Source organism: Myxocyprinus asiaticus, chromosome 3 (assembly GCF_019703515.2).
Source record: "Myxocyprinus asiaticus isolate MX2 ecotype Aquarium Trade chromosome 3, UBuf_Myxa_2, whole genome shotgun sequence".
In the NCBI taxonomy this organism is placed as follows: Eukaryota; Metazoa; Chordata; class Actinopteri; order Cypriniformes; family Catostomidae; genus Myxocyprinus; species Myxocyprinus asiaticus.
The window spans coordinates 25,093,387-25,117,147 of NC_059346.1; the positions used below are offsets into that span (position 1 = coordinate 25,093,387).

At 37.4% G+C, this 23,761-nt stretch overlaps 2 protein-coding genes across 3 annotated transcripts in view; one reads left to right on the top strand and one right to left on the bottom strand.

Annotated features, from left to right (window-relative positions):
* LOC127421100 (rabankyrin-5-like) overlaps positions 1-17,284 on the top strand; it is a 30,066-nt gene extending 12,782 nt beyond the window's left edge. For both annotated transcript variants that reach the window (XM_051663871.1, XM_051663878.1), the window contains exons 7-25: positions 87-252; positions 3,543-3,747; positions 3,868-3,936; positions 5,502-5,701; positions 5,788-5,885; positions 7,400-7,610; positions 7,738-7,836; positions 9,347-9,500; positions 9,707-9,875; positions 10,109-10,227; positions 12,289-12,445; positions 12,722-12,922; positions 13,415-13,591; positions 14,711-14,858; positions 14,973-15,063; positions 15,348-15,472; positions 15,645-15,791; positions 16,052-16,142; positions 17,136-17,284. In XM_051663871.1, coding sequence (XP_051519831.1) covers positions 87-252; positions 3,543-3,747; positions 3,868-3,936; positions 5,502-5,701; positions 5,788-5,885; positions 7,400-7,610; positions 7,738-7,836; positions 9,347-9,500; positions 9,707-9,875; positions 10,109-10,227; positions 12,289-12,445; positions 12,722-12,922; positions 13,415-13,591; positions 14,711-14,858; positions 14,973-15,063; positions 15,348-15,472; positions 15,645-15,791; positions 16,052-16,142; positions 17,136-17,268 — 2,760 coding nt within the window. In that variant the 3' untranslated portion in view covers positions 17,269-17,284. The remainder of the gene's footprint in view (positions 1-86; positions 253-3,542; positions 3,748-3,867; positions 3,937-5,501; positions 5,702-5,787; positions 5,886-7,399; positions 7,611-7,737; positions 7,837-9,346; positions 9,501-9,706; positions 9,876-10,108; positions 10,228-12,288; positions 12,446-12,721; positions 12,923-13,414; positions 13,592-14,710; positions 14,859-14,972; positions 15,064-15,347; positions 15,473-15,644; positions 15,792-16,051; positions 16,143-17,135) is intronic.
* Positions 17,285-19,712: 2,428 nt separating this feature from the next.
* On the bottom strand, positions 19,713-21,528 carry LOC127421113 (neuferricin). The gene is made up of 4 exons (XM_051663883.1): positions 21,142-21,528; positions 20,909-21,049; positions 19,991-20,177; positions 19,713-19,890 (listed from the first exon to the last, which is right to left on the bottom strand). The coding sequence occupies exons 1-4, from the start codon at positions 21,434-21,436 to the stop codon at positions 19,713-19,715; spliced, it is 801 nt and encodes a 266-aa protein (XP_051519843.1). The 5' UTR covers positions 21,437-21,528.
* Between the last annotated feature and the right edge of the window lie 2,233 nt (positions 21,529-23,761).

Sequence of the window (23,761 nt, forward strand, 5' to 3'; positions counted from 1 at the left end):
AGAAGTGTTCCTGCTTTAAAAGGGTTGTTTTTAACCTCAACTGATAAGCCTATTAAGGTAAATTTTTCTTTAATGTCATCCCCAAGTTACCAGGAAAGCTGAATGAGGTGGACAATAATGGAGACTTGGCACTGGATTTGGCTCTGTCCAAGAAGCTGGAGAGCATTGCCACCACACTGTTTAACAACAAAGCAGATGTAGACATGGTGGACCAGAGTGGCTGGAGTCTTCTTCACAAAGCCATCCAGAGAGGTAATGAGTGCCTTTGTTACGGCAGGGGGAAAATGCACCCATGCAAAGAAATTCTTTCTTCCAATTTTGGGAACCTGACTAAAACTGTCTTGCTTTGCAACGATAACACGGAGGGTGCATCTACATGCATATATATCACAAGAATGCAGCATTTACACAGACTGTTTAATTGCTGTTTAACAGAACGTTTACTAGTGCTCTCTGCGCCACACAGCAGACGCCGATACTATACTAGGTTATTATATACAGTAGGGTCCAATTTGAAAATCTGTCTTTTATTTCTGTTAAACAAGGTAATAAAATTTGAGCCTATAAAAAATGTAAAATGAAGAAATGTTATGACATGAAGAAATATTTAAGGTTCAGCACTATTTCTAGGTTACTAATCAAATAAGATTATTTGTGTCATATTTCCTTGCAAGATGCTCTTTGCAACATTTTTAAATTATGATTCAGTAGCCTGGACTATCAAGGTTTTACACCAGCTTGTGGAATTCTCTGCATCCATTGTTATTAGGACTGGTTATTGATTATGGGTGTCTTACGGTTCGGTTTGTATCATGGTTTTATGGTCCGGTTTCGGTATGGTTAGGTATTTGCCATGTTCAAGAAAAAAAAATATTACTGCCAAATCCAAAGTAAGAATTCTCTGTTTGGTAACAAACACGTCAACAGATTTTCCCTTAAGAAAAATCATTGTTTTACAGTAACCATATTTTAACTATGGTATTTGTAGTCAAATCATAGTAACCACAAAATCAACATGGTACAGTATTACTGTTGTAAAACCATGTTTAATTTAATCAACAATGATTTCTGCAAAGAAAAGCATGGTGACAGCAGTCATAGTTACTACAATATTACTATTAGTAAAATCATGATTAATTTTCGTTAGGGTCTTTAAAAAACCCTTTTCTCTAATTACTAAGTCAACATTTTAACTTAATACCTGCACTATTATGCTACATGCATCGACATAAAATGTATTTCAAACTCTACTGCGCACATATTCAATATTCAGAAGCTGTACATCACTATAGAAGGAACTTTGCTATTAAAATGGATACGAGAGATGTTGTGACACGGCTCGAGTGTTTTAATCATACTCTGAAATCACACATCTTTGTCAGTGGAGTAGGGAAACATACCGTTGGCAGTGAACACCCCAATCGCTTTAGGTATTGTTTTATGCCTGTCCGAATTAGCACTGAGTGCCTGCTTAAAAACGAAAGGGAGTGTGTGCAGTTTCGGCTCTGTGTCACGCCGCATGCTGTCTTTTCCCGTTGATTTCGGCGTAAATAACAGTATACAACACTCATGTCGAGCAATGTCTGCAAACAGTGCGTGTTTTGTTAAAGGTTTTTGACCATCACTGTTGTAATTGACTGCGAAAAGAAAATGTTTCCAGACAGGAGACCTGAATAACACAGGGGGCTCTCTATCAGTGGCTCGTTTTCTCCACTTGCCATTTTCAACTACACACAACACATGCAGAACAGTGATGTCATCAAGTTGACCCACGTGAAACACAGGTGGAGCGTATCCATCTACAGATCCATTCAGGTGCATTAGTGGAGGTTGTAACTGTGCGTGTCTATTTGACACATTATTTTCTTCACAAAACCATGTGCTCCAGATGCGTCATTAAACTTGATGTGAACCGCAGTGCCAATGCTTACTGAACCGTGGGTGGCGAACGGTACGGTTCGTTTTTTTTTTACTGAGAACCATTACACCCCTAGTATTGATACAGATTTCACGATTCTGATTCACAAGCTTTCGATTCGGTTATATTTCAGTTATAATGTCCATTTTGCTTACATATTAAAGAAATTCTCTCCCAGCTAATGCTGTTAATTATACAGGGGGCCTTCTAACTAGGAACATTACAAAAACATTAATTTAGCAAATTATGTTTTTCGTCATTTTTGTCACATTTTAGCTTTTAAAAATTTACAAATCCATGTATTCCATCAATAAATATTATATTGCATATATTTTGTTACATGTTTATTGTTTAATGCACAATTTATACTATTTTCAAATATTTACATTGATTTGTAAAAGATATTAACGAGAGAGGACTTGAATGGCTTTACCTAATCCTTGCTATTCGTGAAAAGAATGTTTTTGTTTTGTTGTTTTTGATCAACAATTGAATGCAAAGAACAGAACGGATATTAAAAGAGGCATAATTCAATGACAAATGGATGTTGTCTTTGGGTACACATTACACTGAATGAGCCAAATCAAACTTTAACTCTCAACATGCAGTGAAAGGATACTGAACTTCTTCGGCAATATACTACTCATTAGCTGGTTAGTGAAATCTGAACATTTACCAGAGAGTGGCTAATCGCAGACATTTTTAGTCACATAGCATGAAATTTGGTCTCGTATGTGACTGATTTATCTGCATAGGCAAGTTGCGCATATAGTAAAGGATCGATTTTGGGATTTAAGAATCGATATCGAGATCATTCATATGAAGATCGCGGTGCTTCAGAAAATCGATATTTTTACCCAGTCCTAGTTGTGATTAATACACTTTCGAATACGAATCTGCACACTTCAGCTTTAAAGCAAAATAAAGTATTGTTAAAATACTTTTAAAAAATGGTTAGTTTAAAAAAAATTGATGTTAATTTTTCATATCATCTATGCTGCCTCCATAACACTTGCATTAAATGTCAGTAGATATGTTTTTTTTGGTGGTCTTATGGCACTTTTCCACTGCATGTTACGGTTTGACTCGACTCTGCTCGCTTTTCTGAGCTTGCTTTTCCAATGCAGTTTAGTGCAGCCTCAACGTGGGTGTGATTATAGGCTGATCGTCATAGTTGCGCCGCCTCTTCGCATTGCCCCATCCAACTCTCGCTGGATCCTCTCCTCGGCTACTAACAAGAGGAACGTCTGCACCACGTTTTTTGACCTGCGTGGTTTTGCGCACAGCCATTTCTTTTTACAATTCGAAAGTCGCGTGAACAAATGATACTGCTATCGCTGTTGTTAACTTTAAAACTAGCGGGTTGATGTCCCGTGTCGCAAATCCAGTGACGCTGGTAGTGACGATTCTCTCTGACCAATCAGTGATCTGCAGGGTTTTGACGTCACATTTTGTATCGGCTCTCCTTGCTTGGAACCTTGACCAAGGTGGTGCTAAAAAAAGTACCAGGTACTATCCACAGTGGAAAACCCCCAAATAGCGAGCAGAGTCGAGCCGAGCCTTACCGTGCAGTGGAAAAGCCCCATAAATAACCTCTCTGTCCTGTATCTCTTTCTCTTCTTAGGAGATGAATTTGCCTCCACTTTTCTTATCCGACACTCAGCGCAGGTAAATGCTGCAACAGTGGGAGCAGTAGAGACACCTCTGCACCTTGTCTGTTCCTTCAGCCCTAAGAAACACAGTAGTGAGGTTATGGCTGGCATGGCCCACATTACTGAGGCTCTGCTCAAAGCTGGTGCCAACCCAAACATGCAAAACAGCAAAGGACGGTAAGTTACCAAGTTCAAACAAACATGAAGTGAAAGGTTTCTTCTGCATGTTCTTGGGTGAGTACTGTCTTCACAGTATTCATATATTGAATTTTTATATATACTTATTCTAATTCTTAGAACGCCATTACATGAGGCTGTGGTGTCTGGAAATGAGCCAGTCTTTAACCAGCTGCTGCAATGCAAACAGTAAGCAAAATCCAACATGTTATATTTTATTACTAAAAGATAAACTTGATGGAGGCTATGGTTTGGATTAGCATACTAGGCATACCTCTTGTACTATTTCTGTATTATGTTTACTGTATTCAGTAGCTACATGTAACAGAGTGCAATGTTTGGGATACTATACTGTATCACAATGGAGTGCACTTAATTTGACCTTCCGTTTCCTTAAATACAAATCAACCAGAAGTAATATCAACTGTGATTTTTAACATCTGTCTTGACTCACTATTTGTTCGGAATGCCAAGAGTTGGATTAAAAATGCAAAGTGACAAGTTTCATTTCTTAGATGGTGACTTGACTAAATGTAATAAGGTTGTGACTACAATGTATCATAGTACTGTTTGAAATATTTATCGATGCATAATGGGTTTCAGTTGGGATACTATTTTTGTATAGTATACTGTGCAGTATCAACAACCCTTTAAGGCAAGTCAGGTCAGCTCAGTGGTCATATTCGTAATGTCTCCAGGCAGATATTTTGTAGTCATTCAAGCTACAACTTGCATACAACATAAAGGTCATGTCTACCTGAATGGGGAAAGACTTAAATCTCCTAAGTGGTTAGTGAAGATTATGATCAAATTACATATTTCTAATCAGCAATAAAATCAGACAATAATGGTGTCATAAATTGCGCTGCTTTAACGCAAATCATACAAACAAAAATGCTATTTTTTAGACTGGTCCAAGTAGGGCTGGGTGATATGGCAAAAAATAAATAATTCGATTTTTCAACGTTTAAATGTACTGATCTAAAAAGTAACTCCTACATGATTCAAATAACATGTTCGTTACTAGAATGCAAGGCAACCTGTTTAGACAAATCAAAGTTATTTTCATTAAAGATGTGCAACAAAAATGCACAAAAAACTGCACCACACAGGAAATTGTCAACATAGTGTAAATGTCAAATAAATGTTAATTGAATAAACCCAGATGTTGAGAAATAATAGTATAAAATAAGAAAATTGCAATATAACTTAGTCAATGTAGGTATTAATTTTTTTCTTAACCAAGTCTATCCAGAAATGATCAAGTTTATCTAAAAGTACTAATTTTATATCAAACAATTTGTATGTATAATCATAAATCGCTGCCGATAGAGTCCAGGGCATGCGGCACCCTCTAGTGGTGCATGCTTAGCATTCAACTCAAAGGTTTTTTTTCAAAATGAAAATCCTGTCAAAACGTAAATTCAAATTAATAAAAAAACGCCCAGCCCTATGTCTAAATAATACTCATGCACGTTCTCGAGTAAATAGACAGGCGATGTCCTTATCAAAAAAGTGGTTTGACGCTTTTAACTTTAAGGCGGGACTTCCATTCCTACAGCTGCCATATTTAGTGTTACAATTTCTCCCAATTCATATGTATGCAAGTACCCCGTTTCATCCTATAGTGTCCCTAGCAGTAAGCAGTATGCTAGTGTTCCATTCCCGACATAGCGATAACTGTACCCTGTGGTGAAACATTGTCCCATTCCTGTTTCCCTGGTTTAACACTAATCCCTCCCTTTCTGGATTAGGCTTGACCTGGTGCTGAAGGATCATGAAGGCAGCACTGCATTGTGGCTGGCATTGCAGTACATCACTGTGGCCGCTGACCCCTCAGTGAACCCCTTTGAGGATGAGGCCCCTGTTGTAAATGGAACCTCATTTGATGAGAACAGCTTTGCAGCACGGCTCATACAGAGAGGGAGCAATCCTGATGCACCAGACTCCAACGGTGCAAAAACAATCTCTTTAAATGGCATCTCTGTAGAGGCTTATTCCAGTTCTTAATTTGTCTTAATGTTGCCATCTCCTCTGCAGGGAATTGCCTCATGCAGAGAGCAGCTATTGCAGGAAGTGAAGCAGCCTCTATCTTCCTGGCCACACATGGAGCTAAAGTGAATCACACCAACAAATGGGTGAGTCTGTCAGCTTAGATTTGAAATATTAAACTTAGTGCCATTGACAAATGAGCAGATACTGATGCTTCAAAATACAGTACCAGGCAAAATTTTGGACACACCTAGTGATTCTTTACTAGTACTCTATAATGAGGAAAATAGTAATAACAAAGTAAGTTTTTAGTTAAAATAAATAAAAAATAAAGTTCAAAGTTTGAAATCAAGGTTTCTTGCTTTACTGTTTAGGCTTAACCCTAACCCTTTTCAATGAAAATTACCCCATAGTACCACCTAGCGTCCAACCAGCGGTAATGTCGCTCATCGGTTTGAATATCGGGTATTGGCAATCTCACAGGCTGACGATAGGACGATCTAACTATGGAGAAGATCGCCCAACCCTATTGTGCCCACACCTCTTTAGTATTCCTCAATCTGTCTCCAATAAATTGTGTAACAAAGTACCAAAAGTGTATTGGGTTGTCAGAGACCCTAGGTATGTAAGTGTTGTTTTTTTTTGTTTTTTTTTATATATATATATATATATATTTTATTTTTTTTTATGGTTATTTCATATGCAGCTGGCTGTCAAACACTAATAAGTTTACTATCACTGGATATATATATACTTTTTTGTTTGTTGCTAGAGAAATTAGCACTATATTCATACAAAGAAATACTATATCACATTGATTTTTTTTTTGTGCATTAATGATGATTTATTTGTATTCCATATGCATGTACACATACATAATATACATGCTACTTCTTCCTCAAGGTGGCGCTGTTGTTTCAGTGATTGACTTGATTTACATTTGACATTGCTATTTGATGCAGAAACAACATGGAAGTAAACTATAGCAAGTACAACACATGAACAGTATGCTGTGACTGTTGTCATTTGGGTGTACTACTGAAATTACATAAGTTGTGCATCTATTTAGACTCAATAAGTGCCTGAGAAAATGCTTGTGTAACTTATGTGCAGCTTATGTGTTCTGTGTAGCTCAACGTGTTTGACAGCCAGCTGTATCTCATAAATTTCAGTGTTAAAGTAATGAATCCTGTTTTAGATTTGTCCAGATTTGTTGCATTATCTCTGTGATAAATGAAAAATAAAACATCAAAATATATTTTATTTTATTATTTTCTAATTGTCTTGAAAATATTTTTAACATTTTACACTATTTGGGCATTTTGTAGATCCCTCTGGGCATTCTCTCAGCCAAACGAGGTATCCCAAGTGTGATACATTTTAAACAGCATTAAAGGAGTTCCCATGTATGCTGGGCACTAGCTTTCTGCTTTTCCTTCACTATCCTGTCCAAATTTCCATTTTGTAAAGAGATTTGTACGTAAATACAATTTATATTTGTCTACAAGTATTTAATGATAAATGATCAGAATTAGTGACCAATTTTTTTTTCTCTCTATTACATTCCACCCTCTCTGTCTACTTACTACACATTCTCTTAATGGTCTTTTGTTTCCCTTCACATTTCTGATGTTTTTGTCATAATAATTTTTCATTGTAGGGTGAAACCCCACTTCATACGGCTTGTCGCTGTGGGCTGGCAGGGTTGACAGCAGAGTTGCTCCAGCAGGGGGCAAATCCTAACATGCAAACCCACAGCACCCTGCCTGAAGGAGATGAGAGCAGCCAGGGTGTTTCCCTACAGAGCCCGCTCCACCTGGCCATCATTCACAACCACCCAGACGTGGTGTCAGTTATATTAGAGCAGAAAGGTGAGGATAATGCAAATACATGGATGATGAAAGATATTTGATTTGAATTCAGATGGGGTATCTTGAATTTGTGCAAACATGCATTATCTTGCCTCTCATAACCTCAGTTTCCATCCATCTCTCACAGCCAATGCTCTACATGCTACTAACAACCTGCAGATCATCCCAGACTTCAATCTGAAAGATTCAATGGATCAGACTGTCCTGGGCCTTGCACTCTGGACTGGTGAGTTTCTTCACTGAAGCCACACTAAACATTTTAACTGACCGTGCTGCTTAAGCAGATTATTCAAATAATTTTTCATCATTGCAAAATGAACACAGACCAATCCAATTTCCAATTATGAAGTGCATTACTGGAATTTCTTTAGTGGAACAGAACGTTGATATTTTCTCAGTTTTGTACTGTCACTTATGTAACTTATCAAAGATAGAGCAAAATTAGAAATGTACTGAAATTTGTTTAACAGTGCAATTTGAGGAGTAAGTCAGTATGTGCCTTTCCTGTAAGGGTGACCCTAGGAAAAAGTCTTTATATAAAAAAATCTTGTGGCTTTTTTTTTCTAAATAACAACAGTTAAAGGGATAGTTTACCCAAAAATGAAAATTCTCATCATTTGCTCATCCTCATGCCATCCCAAATGTGCATGACTTTTTCTTCTGCTAAACACAAACACAGATTTTTAGAAGAATATCTCAGCTCTGTAAGTCCATACAATGCAAGTAAATGGTGACCGGAACTTTGAAAGTTCAAAAAGCACGAAGGCAGCATGAAAGTAATCCGCACGACTCAAGTGGTACATCCATATCTTCAGAAGCAATATGATAGGTGTGGGTGAGAAACAGATCAATATTTAAGTCCTTTTTTACTATAAATCTCCTCTTTCACATTCTTGTTTGTTTTTGGCAATTTGCATTATTTGTGCATATCGCCACCTACTGGGCAGGGGGGAGAATTTATATTAAAAACGGACTTCAATATTTTCCAAACTTTTACCCCCACAGTACTATCCAAGTACTGCTTCATTGACACAATACCAAAGATACCAAAGGCTAAACAAAACTAGGCCATATAAACCAACTATTAGAACAGACTAATGCTGTTTAATTATACAGGGAACCTTTTAACTTGGTACAATTTTATCAATAGTTTTTCATCATTTTGGTCATTTTGATAGATGGTACATTTGTGTGTGTGTATGTGTGTATGTATGTGTATATGTGTGTGTGTGTATATATATATATATATATATTATTCTTTATTGGAATACAATTTTTCTTTTTTTGTTTTGATTAACATCTGTCTGAAGAGCAGAAAAGATATTAAAAGAGATGATCAATGACAAATTGGCTTTATGGATCTCATCCTTGAACAAACCAAACTCTCAACACACAGTGAAAGGATCTCTGTTCTGAACTTTGCATATTAAAAGAAGAATAGACATCGAGACTGTTCAAACTAAGATCATGATGAATAGGGAAATCTAAATTTTTACCGAGCCCTAATCCCTATTATTTTTATTTCAATTCATACATTTAGTTTTTTAGGTTAAACAAAGAAAAACCCAGTTCTTTTCACGTACCCCCTGGAACCTGCTTATGTATCCTCGGTTGGGAATCACTGCTATAGAGTGTTAAAAATATTTGATCCCAGAACCCTGCAATTGACCATTTGGAATCAAGTATTGCTAAGAACTGTGTAATGTTTTTTTCTTTTGTCTTGTTTGCATTGCCAGGTATGCACACTATTGCTGCACAGCTCCTGGGGTCTGGAGCAGCCATTAATGACACCATGTCTGATGGACAGACTCTGCTGCACATGGCCATCAAGAGACAGGACAGCAAGAGTGCCCTCTTTCTGCTGGAGCACCAGGCCGACATCAACATCAGGTATTACATGCCCCAGTGTCTTTTGTATTGTTAGAACTGATATTAAATGAGTACGAGTATTTGTTTATGAAGTCTCACTATACATAAGCCTTGACATTAACTTGCAACTCATCTATTTTCATTTTAGTGTTGGTCACAAAATGAGCAAGTAAATCTAAGTAATAAACAAATCCTCATTCCACAAGTCCCCTATTCTTTTTTTCCAGGACACAGGAGGGGCAAACGGCCCTGCAGTTGGCCATCAGCAACCAGCTCCCACTGGTGGTGGACGCCATCTGCACAAGAGGAGCCGACATGTCAGTGGTGGATGAGAAGGGAGATCCTCCACTCTGGCTAGCTCTGGAGAACGGTTTGGAGGACATCGCGTCTACACTGGTTTGTTATTTATATTTAAAAACAAAAATCGGTGGGGTGTATCATGGTTTCCTAGTCATGATTGAATTGTTTTTCACATTCATTTACTCAATTTAAGAACTATTGCTCAACATGCTAAGATTTTTATTTATTCTACTTCTGTCCTCTTTGTCCATTTGATCTTTAAACACTTAGAATTGATTTAGTCATGCTGTGTTTATGACGAGCTGATTTTGACTTATTGTTTGGATTAGGTCAGGCATGGTTGTGATGCAACGTGTTGGAGTTCAGGGCCTGGAGGCTGTCAGCAGACTCTTCTCCACCGAGCCATCGATGAGAACAATGAGGTCACTTCCTGCTTCCTTATACGCAGGTTTGCACTCCACCAGCACACCTCTCCTAATTTCCTCCTCTTTTTTTTTTTTAAATAATATGAAATGTAATCAGATTTATATATTCATTACAATCAGAAAATTCTCTGTAAAATTCAGAGTGTAGTCCATTGTAATACTCTCAATGTAAAGGTGGCGAGAACCGTCTTGATAACATAAATAATATTTTAATAATAAAATAAACCAAAAGGACAAACACACACAGGTGTCAGACAGCTGTCCGTAACTCACTCTCTCTCTGTCGCACTGCCGTCTCCGGTCGGCCTTATCCCTCTCGGGCTTAATCAGCCTTATTAGGGGCTGGGTGTGTGGAATCACGACCCGGCCCCGCCCTCCGCCCTGCCACATCCATTTACAATTTTTTTTCAATTTCAGTTTTATTTGTACACTGCTTTTAACAATACACATTGTTTCAAAGCAGCTTTACAGAAGGTCATGCCTAAATGTCTTAAGGCCGAAACATACTCTATGCAAGTACGTGAATGCAGACGCTACAAGCTATGCAAGCTCAATTTTGTACGTTGTTGCATTCCAAAATGTGTCAGATTGCAATAGAATGCAACAGTGCCCGCACACTTTTTCTGCCACCTGGGTTCCGGATGTATTTTTCTCATAGACTTTTCATAAAATCCTTCATAATAGAGTTGTAAGCAATGAACCAAACCAACCTGCTCGAGGTGAATCACGCCATTACAAACTTTAATTTGATGGAAACTATGGAAATAAAACAATATTTTACGTATTTTGCTAAATATTCCAATATATGCAAATATTTAAGTAGTTTTAGGGTGAAGGGAGAGTGACTCGATTGCATCATACACAGTGCATCATGGGAGTGGGCTGTCACTGCTGGACTCGTTTTGCGGGCTTTGTTGGCCACGGTTCTCTGATTGGTGGATATTTCTCTGCTGGACCATGGGTAGTGTAGTTGTTCTCCAGGAATTCTGAGAAGGGTATAGCTGCAGGCATAGCTCCTAAAAGGGGTGTGAGCTCAATCGCCAATAAAGATATAGGGAGCCCCTATCCTTAACCGTGAGTGGAAGTGACGCCCCCTTTTGGAGTTAGCGCAACCCCCTTTTGGAGTAACCCCACGCCCCCATTTGGAGATCTCCTGTCTGCAGCTATACCTACATGGGAATTCCACTAATAAACTAGATTTTTAAACAAAGTTAAAATAATGCGAACTTATGGCTTCAACAGATGCAGATACCATCGTGAACAACCTCAGAGCTCACGGTAGGTCTGTCTTTAAAGGTTAAGAAGTTATCATTAAAGATCAATTCGCCAGTGGAAAAAATGAATTGGATTGTACTTCCAAAGCCAGACTGTTGCTCTATATTCATAACACAACACAAGTATGCGTTGCTTCCTCAGTATTGCCACAAGGGCCGCTATAGCGAGATTAGTGTGAACTGTTCGCTTCTACAGTGAGTTTTCTCTTTCAAGCCAACTGCTGTCATAGCGGAGCAACAATTTGTAGAGAATATTGCTGAGCAAGTAAGTTAAAGTCTATATATTTATAGGAAATTACCTTAATAATAACACATCCAGTTTATGGCACAGATGTTTGAAGATCTCTATCGCTCATTGGGTACTGAGGTTTGTTCCCGCCATGGTAACGCAAGAACACCGAAGATGACTGTGGCAAGGAAGTCAGCTCTTTAAGATGTTAGTTTGTGGAGGGAAAAAACCTTGAGAGGAACCAGACTCAGCTGGGGGAGCCAGTCCTCTTGATTACGTTAAATGAATATACAGTATATATCAAAATTATTTTTGTATAGTATGTGACTGTTGAATCATTGAATAGAAGTGATCTAATTTTTCAATATGACATTAAGACAGTGTTTAATACTGTAATGATTACAATAAAATTCTAAGGCTATTTTTAGACATTTAATCATATCTCTTTCATAATGAACACGTGTCATCAGTATTCATCATTGCTTTCTTTTAGCCTGTTTTTGTGATCAGAATTTTACAGTATATGATGACCCAGTGGCCTTGTGCAATGGGATCACCTCAACCTTTGTGTTTGTTTCCAGTGGCTGTGATGTAAACAGCCCCAGAAGGCCTGGCCCTAATGGTGAGGGAGATGAAGAGGCCAGAGACGGACAGAGCCCACTGCATCTGGCTGCATGCTGGGGTCTGGAGGAGGTTGCACAGTGCCTTCTGGAGTTTGGAGCCAATGTGAACGCACAGGTCCATACAGATGAACCATGAACCCAATGCATACATTCACTTTACTATACTGTTACTGTGTTTTGCCTTTGCATGGCAGTATAGTTCTCCTTTTTTTTTTTCTTAAGATGAAAAAGTAGTGATTTATATGTATGAATTTATATTACATAACCGGTTCTGGGCCTTCTTTGCCTTCAGAATAATCTAACGGCTGCTAATGTATTTATGTAGATATGTTCCATATGCACACTGATTAAAATACTCTGACAACTGCAATGTCTATATTTCTGGATGCAGGATTCAGAGGGCCGTGCTCCTATCCACATCGCCATCAGCAACCAGCACAGCGTCATCATCCAGTTGCTCATCTCACACCCTGAGATCCGCCTGAACATCCGAGACCGACAAGGCATGACGCCGTTTGCCTGTGCCATGACCCACAAGAACAACAAGGCTGCCGAAGCCATCCTCAAGAGAGAGTCTGGCGCTGCTGAACAGGTGTGTGTGCATGTTCATGTTTGAGTCAGACACTTTCGCACACACAGAATTTGCAACAAACTTAATGGTTTTACGAAAATACCGGCAAATAATCTCTATAAAACTGGCTTGCTTAATGAGTTCCTTATTCCATAATGTCGCTATGTGTGGACAAAGCAATAACATCGTTTCAAGCACACAAGGTTAGGACACTTTGATGCAAGATGTCTGCTGTCAAAGAGTTTGAGCCTTTCAAAAAAGTGTAAAGAAGCTGATGCATTACCTCCACACCCTTTATGTGTAGGTCTATGTGATGTCATGAGCTATTAAATGTCTGAAAGAAAGTGCCTGGAAAAGTGCCTGAAAGGCCTACTATATTTCTAGCTCTGCTTGTTATAATTGGTTAACTGAAGAGTTTTGGTGGTGGGATGGGAATTGTAGCAATACATGTAAAACACAGTAAGCTGTTGCTTGTGTGAATGACTCACTCTCTTTCTCCCACTCTTTCTTTAGGTGGACAACAAAGGTCGTAACTTCCTGCATCTAGCTGTGCAGAACTCAGACATTGAGAGTGTGCTCTTTCTCATTAGTGTACAGGCCAATGTAAATTCCAGAGTGCAGGACAGTGCCAAACTCACTCCTCTGCACCTGGCTGTGCAGGCAGGATCTGAGATCATCGTCAGAAACCTGGTAAAGAAGACAAAGCAGTAGGGGTTGTTTAGTGAAATGAACAATATAGCCACATGGGTAGTAATGACTTCAGATTGATTAGTTTTGAGTTAATGCATTTGTGCATAATTCATACTCTTTATCCGAAGAGTTGCCTCTTAAAGATACAGTAATCTTGGCTTGAGCTTGGCTGCCTTTTTTTATTTTATTGCAGTTTTGGTCATCATGTCTCTGTGTCATTAGACATGATGTATCTCATAAGAACTTACAACATTGACCGTTTACATGGACACCAGAAAGTGGCTTATTGCGAGAAAGTGGCGTTCACATTTACATGGACTGTATAAGTGGCGTACTCTTCCGTATACATGCGGCTTGGTCAGTAAGCAACTTTCTCCACAGCATCGTAATTTCCCTGCAACTCTTGTAAATAAACATGGCATCTGAGAAAGACTTTGCTATTCTATTCTCTGTTGCTTCGCTTTATTTCCAGATATTTCAGAGTTGTTGCTGTTTTTGTTTCCTTTGTTTCGCGACCTGCATTGGAATTGCGCTGCAATAGTAGGGTTTTCCTCTTACATAAAACTCTGGGATTCTCCCAATGTATGAGCACGTATATCCGCAAATGTAAGGGACAGTCGATATGCTACACTGATGTGTATAAATGGGTATTATTTATAGTGAAAAAGGCTTTTCCCACTGTACTCCCAGACATGTTGAATTATTTCCATGGTTGACTTGTTGGGCTCTATCTTATGATGTTTATCCGGTTTGTTGACACACATGCGCACTCTTCAAAGACCTGTAAGAACGCCGCTCATGCGTTTACATAACCACATATGCCATGTTGTCTCAGAGAAACCTAGGTGGGTTAATCCCTTTTACGGTGCAAGGAACTTGGTGTTCTCGTTTACATACGTTTACAATGTCGCTTTCTGCAAAAACCCTGGAATAAACTGTTGTCTTAAGTGCATGCAAACGTGGTCAGTGTGTAAGTGCTGCACACTTGATTTGAACTCTGTCCTTGATGATTCAACATTTTATGCTGCATACTTGAGTTTGTTAACAGTGATTTTATTATCTTTTATGGTAAAGTCTTTTGCGCTTAAACTTATGTTTTGTCTGTATGTGTGTATTTAGCTCCTAGCTGGTGCAAAAGTAAATGAGCTGACCAAACATCGTCAGACCGCGTTGCATCTTGCTGCACAACAGGATATTTCCACTATCTGCTCAGTACTAATCGAGAACAGCGTTGACTTCGTTGCTGTCGATGAGAATGGAAACAATGGTATGCAATTGTGCTAAACTCAGATTTAGAGTGAAAGGGCTCAGTAGTTTACTTAATTTACTTCTATTCTAATATCTTTGGATGACTAAATCTATATTATTATTTTTTCTCTAGCTCTTCACCTGGCAGTGATGCAGGGGCGTCTGAATAATGTTCGTGCTCTACTCACCGAGTCCAACATAGATGCAGAGGCCTACAATCTCAGGTCTGACTCCGAATATCACTGTCACTCCACACTTATGTTTCATGAATATGGCCCATTAAATTTAAGAACGAATTTCTGTGTAAATCATTCAGAAATCCATTCTTGGATAAATTGTTGCATTCAAGTGATTTGGACAATTCACTCTATTCTTGTTTCATGAAGAAGGCCCAATATGTGATATGTGTAATTACGCTTATTACTACTTTTTCGCTATTATCTTTCGAAAAGTCTTGAAATAATATTGGATGTTAATAGTTTTTCCCTGTCCCTTCATCTTTTCTTAGAGGCCAATCTCCAATGCATGTCCTAGGCCAGTATGGGAAAGAGAATGCAGCAGCCATCTTTGAGCTGTTTTTGGATTGCATGCCTGAATACCCATTGGATAAACCCGACAATGAGGGAAACACGGGTTGGTAGAGCTGGATTGCTTTGAATAAGCATTTCTAAATTCCTCATTTTCCATATCAACTGTAATAAAAAATCATGATATTTTGGTTGAAGGGAATATAATCATGAATAGCTTGCGAATTTTCACTTGTGTGAAATGTTTAAATTTAATGCATTGATGATTCTCCCTGCAGTGCTTCTGTTGGCCTACATGAAAGGTAATGCCAACCTGTGTCGTGCCATCGTAAGGGCTGGAGCTCGACTCGGGGTCACTAACAACCAGTGCATCAACATCTTTAACTATCAAGTTGCTACCAAGCAGCTTCTGTTCCGTCTGCTAGGTAAGAGCTACAGTCTTCATGTTTTATTGCCAAGTATGCTTACACAAGGAATTTGTCTTGGTGACAGAAGCTTCCAGGGCAAAGAGGACACAATGAGACATAGATAATAAAATAATATACACTAAATAAAAAAAAAACATTGGAGAAATGCACAATAGGACAGATTAACATATGTACAAATATGCTGTATACAGATGTATATAGTTTTCATTTAGTGATTGTGTAAAGTAGTCTTATGATTAACATTTTGAACATTGCAGACATGCTGTCCAAAGAGCCCCCTTGGTGTGATGGATCAAACTGCTATGAATGTACGACCAAATTTGGAGTCACCACTAGAAAGCATCACTGGTATTTAACCAACTTACTTCAATATAGTGGTTTAGCAATTGCATTCTCTAAGATCCTGTTTACATCTGGTATTAAATGTGAACTCTTTCTCTTTATAAAACTTTTACTCCAAAAAAAAAATAAAATAATAATAATATTAATTTAGAAACATATGGATAAAATCATGACCACTCACATGAGATGAAGACTCCAGTCATATCAGTAATCTTACAAAAGCTGTGTTATTCTACATGTAGCGTCCCATCATGGGGACTGCCATGTTAAAATCACATGACCAGCCGAATACTACTTGATTTATCGCTGTAACTGCCCTGTTATTGGACACTTTCACTCAGGTTTTGAAATAATCATGGCTGACTGTGAATAATACATTTCTTCAATGGCATCAAAACCTGAAAACTACTACATTTGGATGAAGCTGTATCCAATAGTTCACCCAAAAATGGAAATTCTGTCATAATTTACTCTCGCTCATGCCATTCCAAACCCGTATGACTTTCTTATGCAGAACACGCGCACAAAAAATATTCATGATGAATATCCCGGTCCATCTTTTCAATACAATGGCAGTTATAGTGACTTTCTATAAAGCTTGAAAAGACCCAAATGTAGTCCATGCGGCTTGTACGTCATATTCCAAAGCCTTACGAAGGCATACGATATGTTTTAGTGATAACATGAAATTAAAGACATTTTTATTGAAAATCTTGCAGTCCTTTTCGTCTTCATGAGTGCTGTGAGAGAAGCTCATTCACATGAGTGCTTGCGTTGTTTAGCGCTAAAAACAAGGCAAGTTCTCACATGGACATTTCGCCTGACCACTTGTGATTGAATTGCCCGATATAGATTTTTAATAACAAGTGTAAACAGGTCCCTAACTGATCATGTTTTCTCCTTTATTAAACTGTTACTCTTCCCGCCATTTATGATATCTTTCCTTCGTGCCACTTAATAACTCATTCTTAATTGTTGTCTGTTTGGTTTCTCTCATAGCCGCCATTGTGGGCGTCTTCTCTGCCATAAGTGCTCTATAAAAGAGATCCCCATCATCAAATTTGACCTGAACAAACCTGTGCGCGTATGCGACATCTGCTTTGACGTGCTGACATTGGGCTTTGTGTCCTAACACACCAGAGGATAAAGGATGGGCACCAGCCAAGCTGAGCATGTACCTTAAGGCTGGGCCTAGCATTAACCAAGGAGGATGAAGAAATGGAGTTAAGTCAGGGTGGACGAGCCCTTGAACAAAACCATTCCATTCTTGTTAAAGCAAAAAATACAACCATAGCAATGTGTGTTTGTTCTAGCAGTACTTTTTTAGAACCAAACTATTATGTGTTGAGGATCTATATTAAAATAGTGGAATTCAGAAACAAATTAAAATTGTAGATCTAAGTTCACCTTGTACCCAGGCTGAAATAATCCAGGAGGGCAACTGTCATTTTCCACTTATGAAAGAACAGGTTTTAGAGAGGGCTAAATGTGCTATATGGAGACTTATTTAAGTGTTATTTCACGTTTTCCATTGGAATTGGACACAAAAGTACATGATTTTCACATGCAATCATGCCATCACCACCCCTCAACTGTTGTTCTACATTTTGATTTAACCCTGTGGTTACAGGGGTTTATTCAACACCTTTGTTGTTTGAGCATTTTTTTTATTATTGAATGCTGCTGGATATGAAGAGCTCTTTAATGATAGCCTTTAGTGTGAAGCCTTAATCATACACTGCAGGGTTTTGCCTTTCAGTTTTACACACATTTTCACCTCTCTGGACAGATATAAACAGGAAATGTATCTTTTTCTGTAGTTCAAATCAAAGCACTACAAGAGAGGGGGAGAAATGTACCTTGCCGTGATTGGGTTTTTATTGCGTTATATGATTGGATATGTGACTTGATCACTTAATCATTGATTAACCTGCATATTCAGTGGACCTTATTTTAACTGATCCATTAGCGTTTACATAATAGCCTACTTAAAGATTTGAAACACTTCAAATGAACATGTTTTGACATGAAATCTAAAATCTTTCCTTGTGTCTATTAAGCCACACAGGGGTTTAAAGTGCGTAACCATGATGTGCTTACTATGCATAACATCATTTGTAGCCTGTTCTTTTTGTTATCATTGTATCAATCAAGAGTTATTCATTTCTAATCACCAAAGGATACATTCCAGTTAAATGTTGGCGCTGGAGAAGCTGCTAGCTTGGTCATAGTTTTCAAAAGCCTTCTTGGTGCACAAAATGTCACATTATTTTGACCTGTCATATTTTAAATGCTTTTTCATGTCCATGCTTAACAGGTGCACTCTATCAAAATTAATTACCTTTTACACATTTCTGATCATATTTCAAAAGCAGAATTATTATTTTTTTTTTTTAGTTTTTTTTGGGGGGGAAGGGCGAAGTCCACAGTCCGTTATTGGTATTGTGAAATTGTACAGATAAATGTATAATATTTTTGACCACTATTAACTGTTTTGTACTTGATGCAGGTTGTGCTTTTTGTCTATGTGACAAACCTTAAATTTTGCCTCTGTTTAATCTTTTCTGCACATTGTATGGTATCTGTATGCTCAGATATTTAGCCTGTCACCGCCTCTAGTATCCTTTTCAAGAAAGGGAGGACAACTTTACATAAAGGACAACTGAAAAATTCATAAAGTTGTCATCTTTTTTCTGGTATAATGTATTTTAAATGTGCTACAAATTGCAGTGTAATTAGCGGTGTAAACAACTAAAATCAGAGAAAGCATACATCTAAAATCATTTGGAAACCTAACCATATAAATAACTAGCAGTATCAGTTATTTGGCATTATGCCCACTATCATAAACCGTAACCTAAACAATGAAAACATTAAAGGAATATTCCAGGTTCATTACAAGTTAAGCTCAATCAACAGCATTTCTGGCATAATGCTGATTACCACAAAAATTAATTGACTCATCTGTGCTTTCAACAACAACAAAAAAAAAAAAAAAAAAAAACAGGAATCAAGGTTACAGAAGCACTTACAATGGAAGTGTATGGGCCCATTTTTGGATGGTTTAAAGGTGGAAATGTGAAGCTTATAATTTTATAAAAGCACTTAAATTTGTTAATGTGTGTATTACTGTAGCTGTAAAGCTGTTTAAAATGCTGTTTTTACAGTTGTATTAGGGTTTACAGCATTTTTCGTCATGGCAATGAAATTGTAAAATTGCACAGAAAAGGTAAGCTATTTTATCACACTAAAATCATTTTAAAACATTGTTTACGTCTTGTGGCTCTACTTTTGAAACCGTGTGTATTTTAACGTTTACAGATTGATCCCATTCACTTACATTGTAAGTGCCAGTGTAACCTCAAAGAATAGATTAAATACATTTTGTGGAAATCAACATAATGCCACAAATTCTGTCGATTGAGCTTAGCTTGCATTGAACCCAGAATATTCCTTGTATTATGATCTCTGAATGCTGGAATGAATCAAACTGAAAAGGGTAAAACCACACTTTAAAAAGTCTTTAAAATGAAAAACAGATAGATCAGCTCTTGGACTGTGATCAAGACTTGAAGCTCAGTCTTTGGTGATACGGCAAGACTCTGCATGAGGGGGGCAGTCCTTGTACTCTCTCAGGTTCCGGTTCTCTGAGTGCACAGGATCGGATGTTTGAATACATACACATCGGGAGTGGATGGATCCAGGGGAGAAGAGCATTCTGGGTACACCGACCCAGTCTCTGTGAATGCCGCCACTACAGAAAATTTAAAGTTAACTTGTGTTCCATTTTTGTCCATGAAATGCATTAATGATAACATGATATTCTATAAACAATGCACATACAGGAGAATTACCTCATTGTAGAGCACCATACTCGCCCCCCGCTGGCTTCGCTCCACTCTGAGTTACAGGCAGGGTAAAGCTGCATCTCACTCTGAGCTTGGGCCTTCTTTTTCAAACCCTCCGACAAGAAGGCCTCCACCTGCCTCAGAGCATCTGTGGGCTGTCCAGTCTCTGTGTAGAATCGGCCTATCAGTTTACCTGCAGCACAGGGTCCATATTACAGACAGAACACTTGATATGAGTAACATTTGGTGGATAATACATTAAAGGGATAGTTCACCCAAAAATGAAAATTCTCATCTTTTTTCATCACTCTCATGCCATTCAGATGTGTATGACTTTATAAATTCTTTCTTCTATGGAACACAAATGAAGATTTTTAGAATAATATTTCAGCACTGTAGGTCCATACAATGCAAGTGAATGCTGACCAGACCTTTCAAGCTCCAAAAATACCACAAAGGCAGCATAAAAGTAACCCATACAACTCCAGTGGTTAAATCCATATCTTCAGAAGCAATATAAGTGTAGGTGAGGAACATAAATATTTAAGTCTTTTTTACTATAAATCTCCAATTTCACTTTCTCATTCTGAAAGTGTAGATTTATAGTAAAAAAGGATTGAAATATTGAACTGTTTCTCACCCAAAGTGATTGCATTGCTTCAGAAGACATATATTAAACCACTGGAGTCATATACATTTATTTTATGCTGCCTTTGTTATTTTTGGAGCTTGAAAGGTCTGGTCACCATTCACTTGCATTGAAAGGACCTACAGAGCTGGGATATTCTTCTAAATATCTTTGTGTTCAGCAGAAAAAAGAAAGTCATACACATCTGGGATGGCATGAGGGTGAGTAAATGAGAGAATTTTTATTTTTGGGCGAGCTATCCCTCTTAAGGTGAGTGTCACTGTTGAGGTACCCACCTACTGGAGTGTAGTCCTTCTGATAAAATGCTAGCCAATCATAAAGAGCCACAATCTGAGAGTCAGAGAAATCTGAGACATCACTAGATAAGCCAGCCTCAGTGAAATCTCCTGTGATAAACGCCCTTGATGCATCTCTGCCTAAACAAACACACATTTCAGAGATCACACATGCATCTTTATACTGCTAAAAACACTCAAACTAGCCAGTCACGTGTAGTGAATTAATTAACCTGTAAAGAAATGGTAACCGCCGCCAGGTCCGTAGTGTTTCCTCCCCTTTTCAACGTCAAACACCTGTCCTAAAATCGCCAGGTACAGTCCCTTACTGCCCTGCGCTCCACTGTATAAGGACAGGTCATCCTCGGTCAGCATGCGACCAGGTGAAGATGACAGATCTCTGAGTGGCTGCTGCAGCCATGAATCTAATGCATTCAAGATATTGCCATAAATCGGGAATGTGAGCCACTCGGGCACCGTCCATACAGCCAAGACCATTGAAAGGAGAGCTACTAAGTATTTCAGCATTGCGCATACAATGTATACAGGCAAGCCTAAAATATCAAGTAGTCAGCATTGAATAAAGAACAGACCGACACCCCGCGCAACACATCGTTTATGTTTCCGGAAGTCGTATAACGCATGCGCTGTAGAAAATGCGCATATTTTATATATATATATATATATATATATATATATATATATATATATATATATATATATATATATATATAATTTTATTTTACACACACATATATATGTGTGTGTGTGTAAAATAAAATTATATATATATATATATATATATATATATATATATATATATATATATATATATATATATATATATATAAAATAAGCGCATTTTACGCATATAAACATATATTATTTTCAGGTTGTAGTTCAAAAACCCACAAGACAGTTCGCATTTTCGAGCCGTAGTTTCCTTTCGGATTTTCCTCTGGGATTTTATAATGTCAGTTTTACATTTATAAGTGTGGTTAAAATTACTTTAAGAGTCTTTTTACGTTTTGTTCTAGAACAAGCATTGTACACAGTCATCCCTCAAACATCACGTTTGAAACCACTGTGTATTTATTTATTTTAAACGCACGTTTCGATCACAATGCTAATTAAGGACTACAAGTACCATGAGCATGTGAGCAATGTGCATTACGAATTTGACGACTGTTGTAGTCCTTATTTAGCGGTGGATTAGCGACATTCATTTTTAAAAGACACAACAGCTTCCAAATTCACAATTAAGGTATGACTGTGGGTAATTTATGTTCTAGAATCTAGAACAAAACGTGAAAGTCTTGAGGGAACCCATGGTGAATTAGCTTTCCGAGTTTGCCTACAAACAGTTATGGGAGCTGTGCAGCTTCGAAAACCAGCAAAAAATTATGTTTTGTTTTAAATATGAATTATTCAATGGCCGTTTCTCAATGTGCGTTCTTTTGTGTTCTTACGTTCTCGTTGGTTCTTCTACGTCCTCATCCACCGCCGAAGTTCGATTCCAATCCTCAAGGAGGCAAGGAACGCTCTACAAAGGCTTCATTTTTGTTGTAGACTTATTAAATCATTCTGGTGATGTATATAATTTAAGTGGATTCATTAATATGTTTGGGATAAACGTACCTCTAAAAGAATATTTAAAATGTGTTAATTGTATTTCCTCTAATATTTCATCTCATAAAAGCAGAAAATATGTATAAACCTGTAGTTGGTTCACTTCCAGGTCTTACTGTTGGGAGCATTGACCTTAGGGATAAAAAAGAAAAAAATATATATAACTTATATATTAGAAAGATCTTAACCAAAGATAATAGTCTCTTCTCTAGTGCTGTTATGAAGTGGAAGCAAGATTATCCGTTGCTTTCTATTTAGAATTTGTGGTTAGACATCAATAAATATGTAATTCCAAACCAAGCTAAAGAGATCCAGTAATAAACCGATATTATCCCTGCAATGCCTTTATTAGTACGTTTAAGGAAGGTCTTTCACCACAATGTTGCTTTTGCAAAGAGGAATCAAAAACAATCTCACACCTATTTTATACTTATTTATTAAAAATAATTTTGGTCTCAAGTATCCCTAAATATTTTCGAGGTTTTTCATACAATTCTTAAAATAAGTGATGCTATGGTCTTGTTTTTTGGATTGTGATATCGGATATATGTTCGATTGACAACACAATTACAATTCTAGCTTTGTTTGGGAAATACCATATACACAAAGCAAGATGTATGTCAAATATGCCAAACATTAAACTATTTTCCATTGACTCAGAAATAATTTATGACTCATTAGTTTCCCTAAAGAATAACAAAAATGCTAATAAGACATCTCTACTTTTGAAAAAAAAATAAATAAATAAAATTGTTTGTAAGGAAGATGGTTGATGTATTTATGTTGGAATATGTTAGATGAATAAGGTCTTGTAAACATGATTGCTTGAAGACTATTTATTCCCCTGTTAAATATCATAAATATCATAATAAAAAAAAAAAAAGAAAGAACGCAAGTACCGAGCACGCAGACAATTACCCGGATATATTCTTGAACACGAGAATGCGTCGAATAGTGATTAATGGGCAAACACTCGGTTCTACGGTGGCCGAAGAAGGACATTTATCGTTCGATTAAATTGTTCCTCAAGAGTTTTTTATTTTTATTTTTATTTTTTTATGTATTTTTATTCTTGTATGAACATTAACAGAAAGGCAGTCATAACTGATAGATTTACAAAGACAGAGATTACAGTTCAATTTACATTATATCACATTATCCACGACATACCAAACAATAAATTACAAAAAATAAGTAAATAAGTAAAATAAACAAAAATAAAGT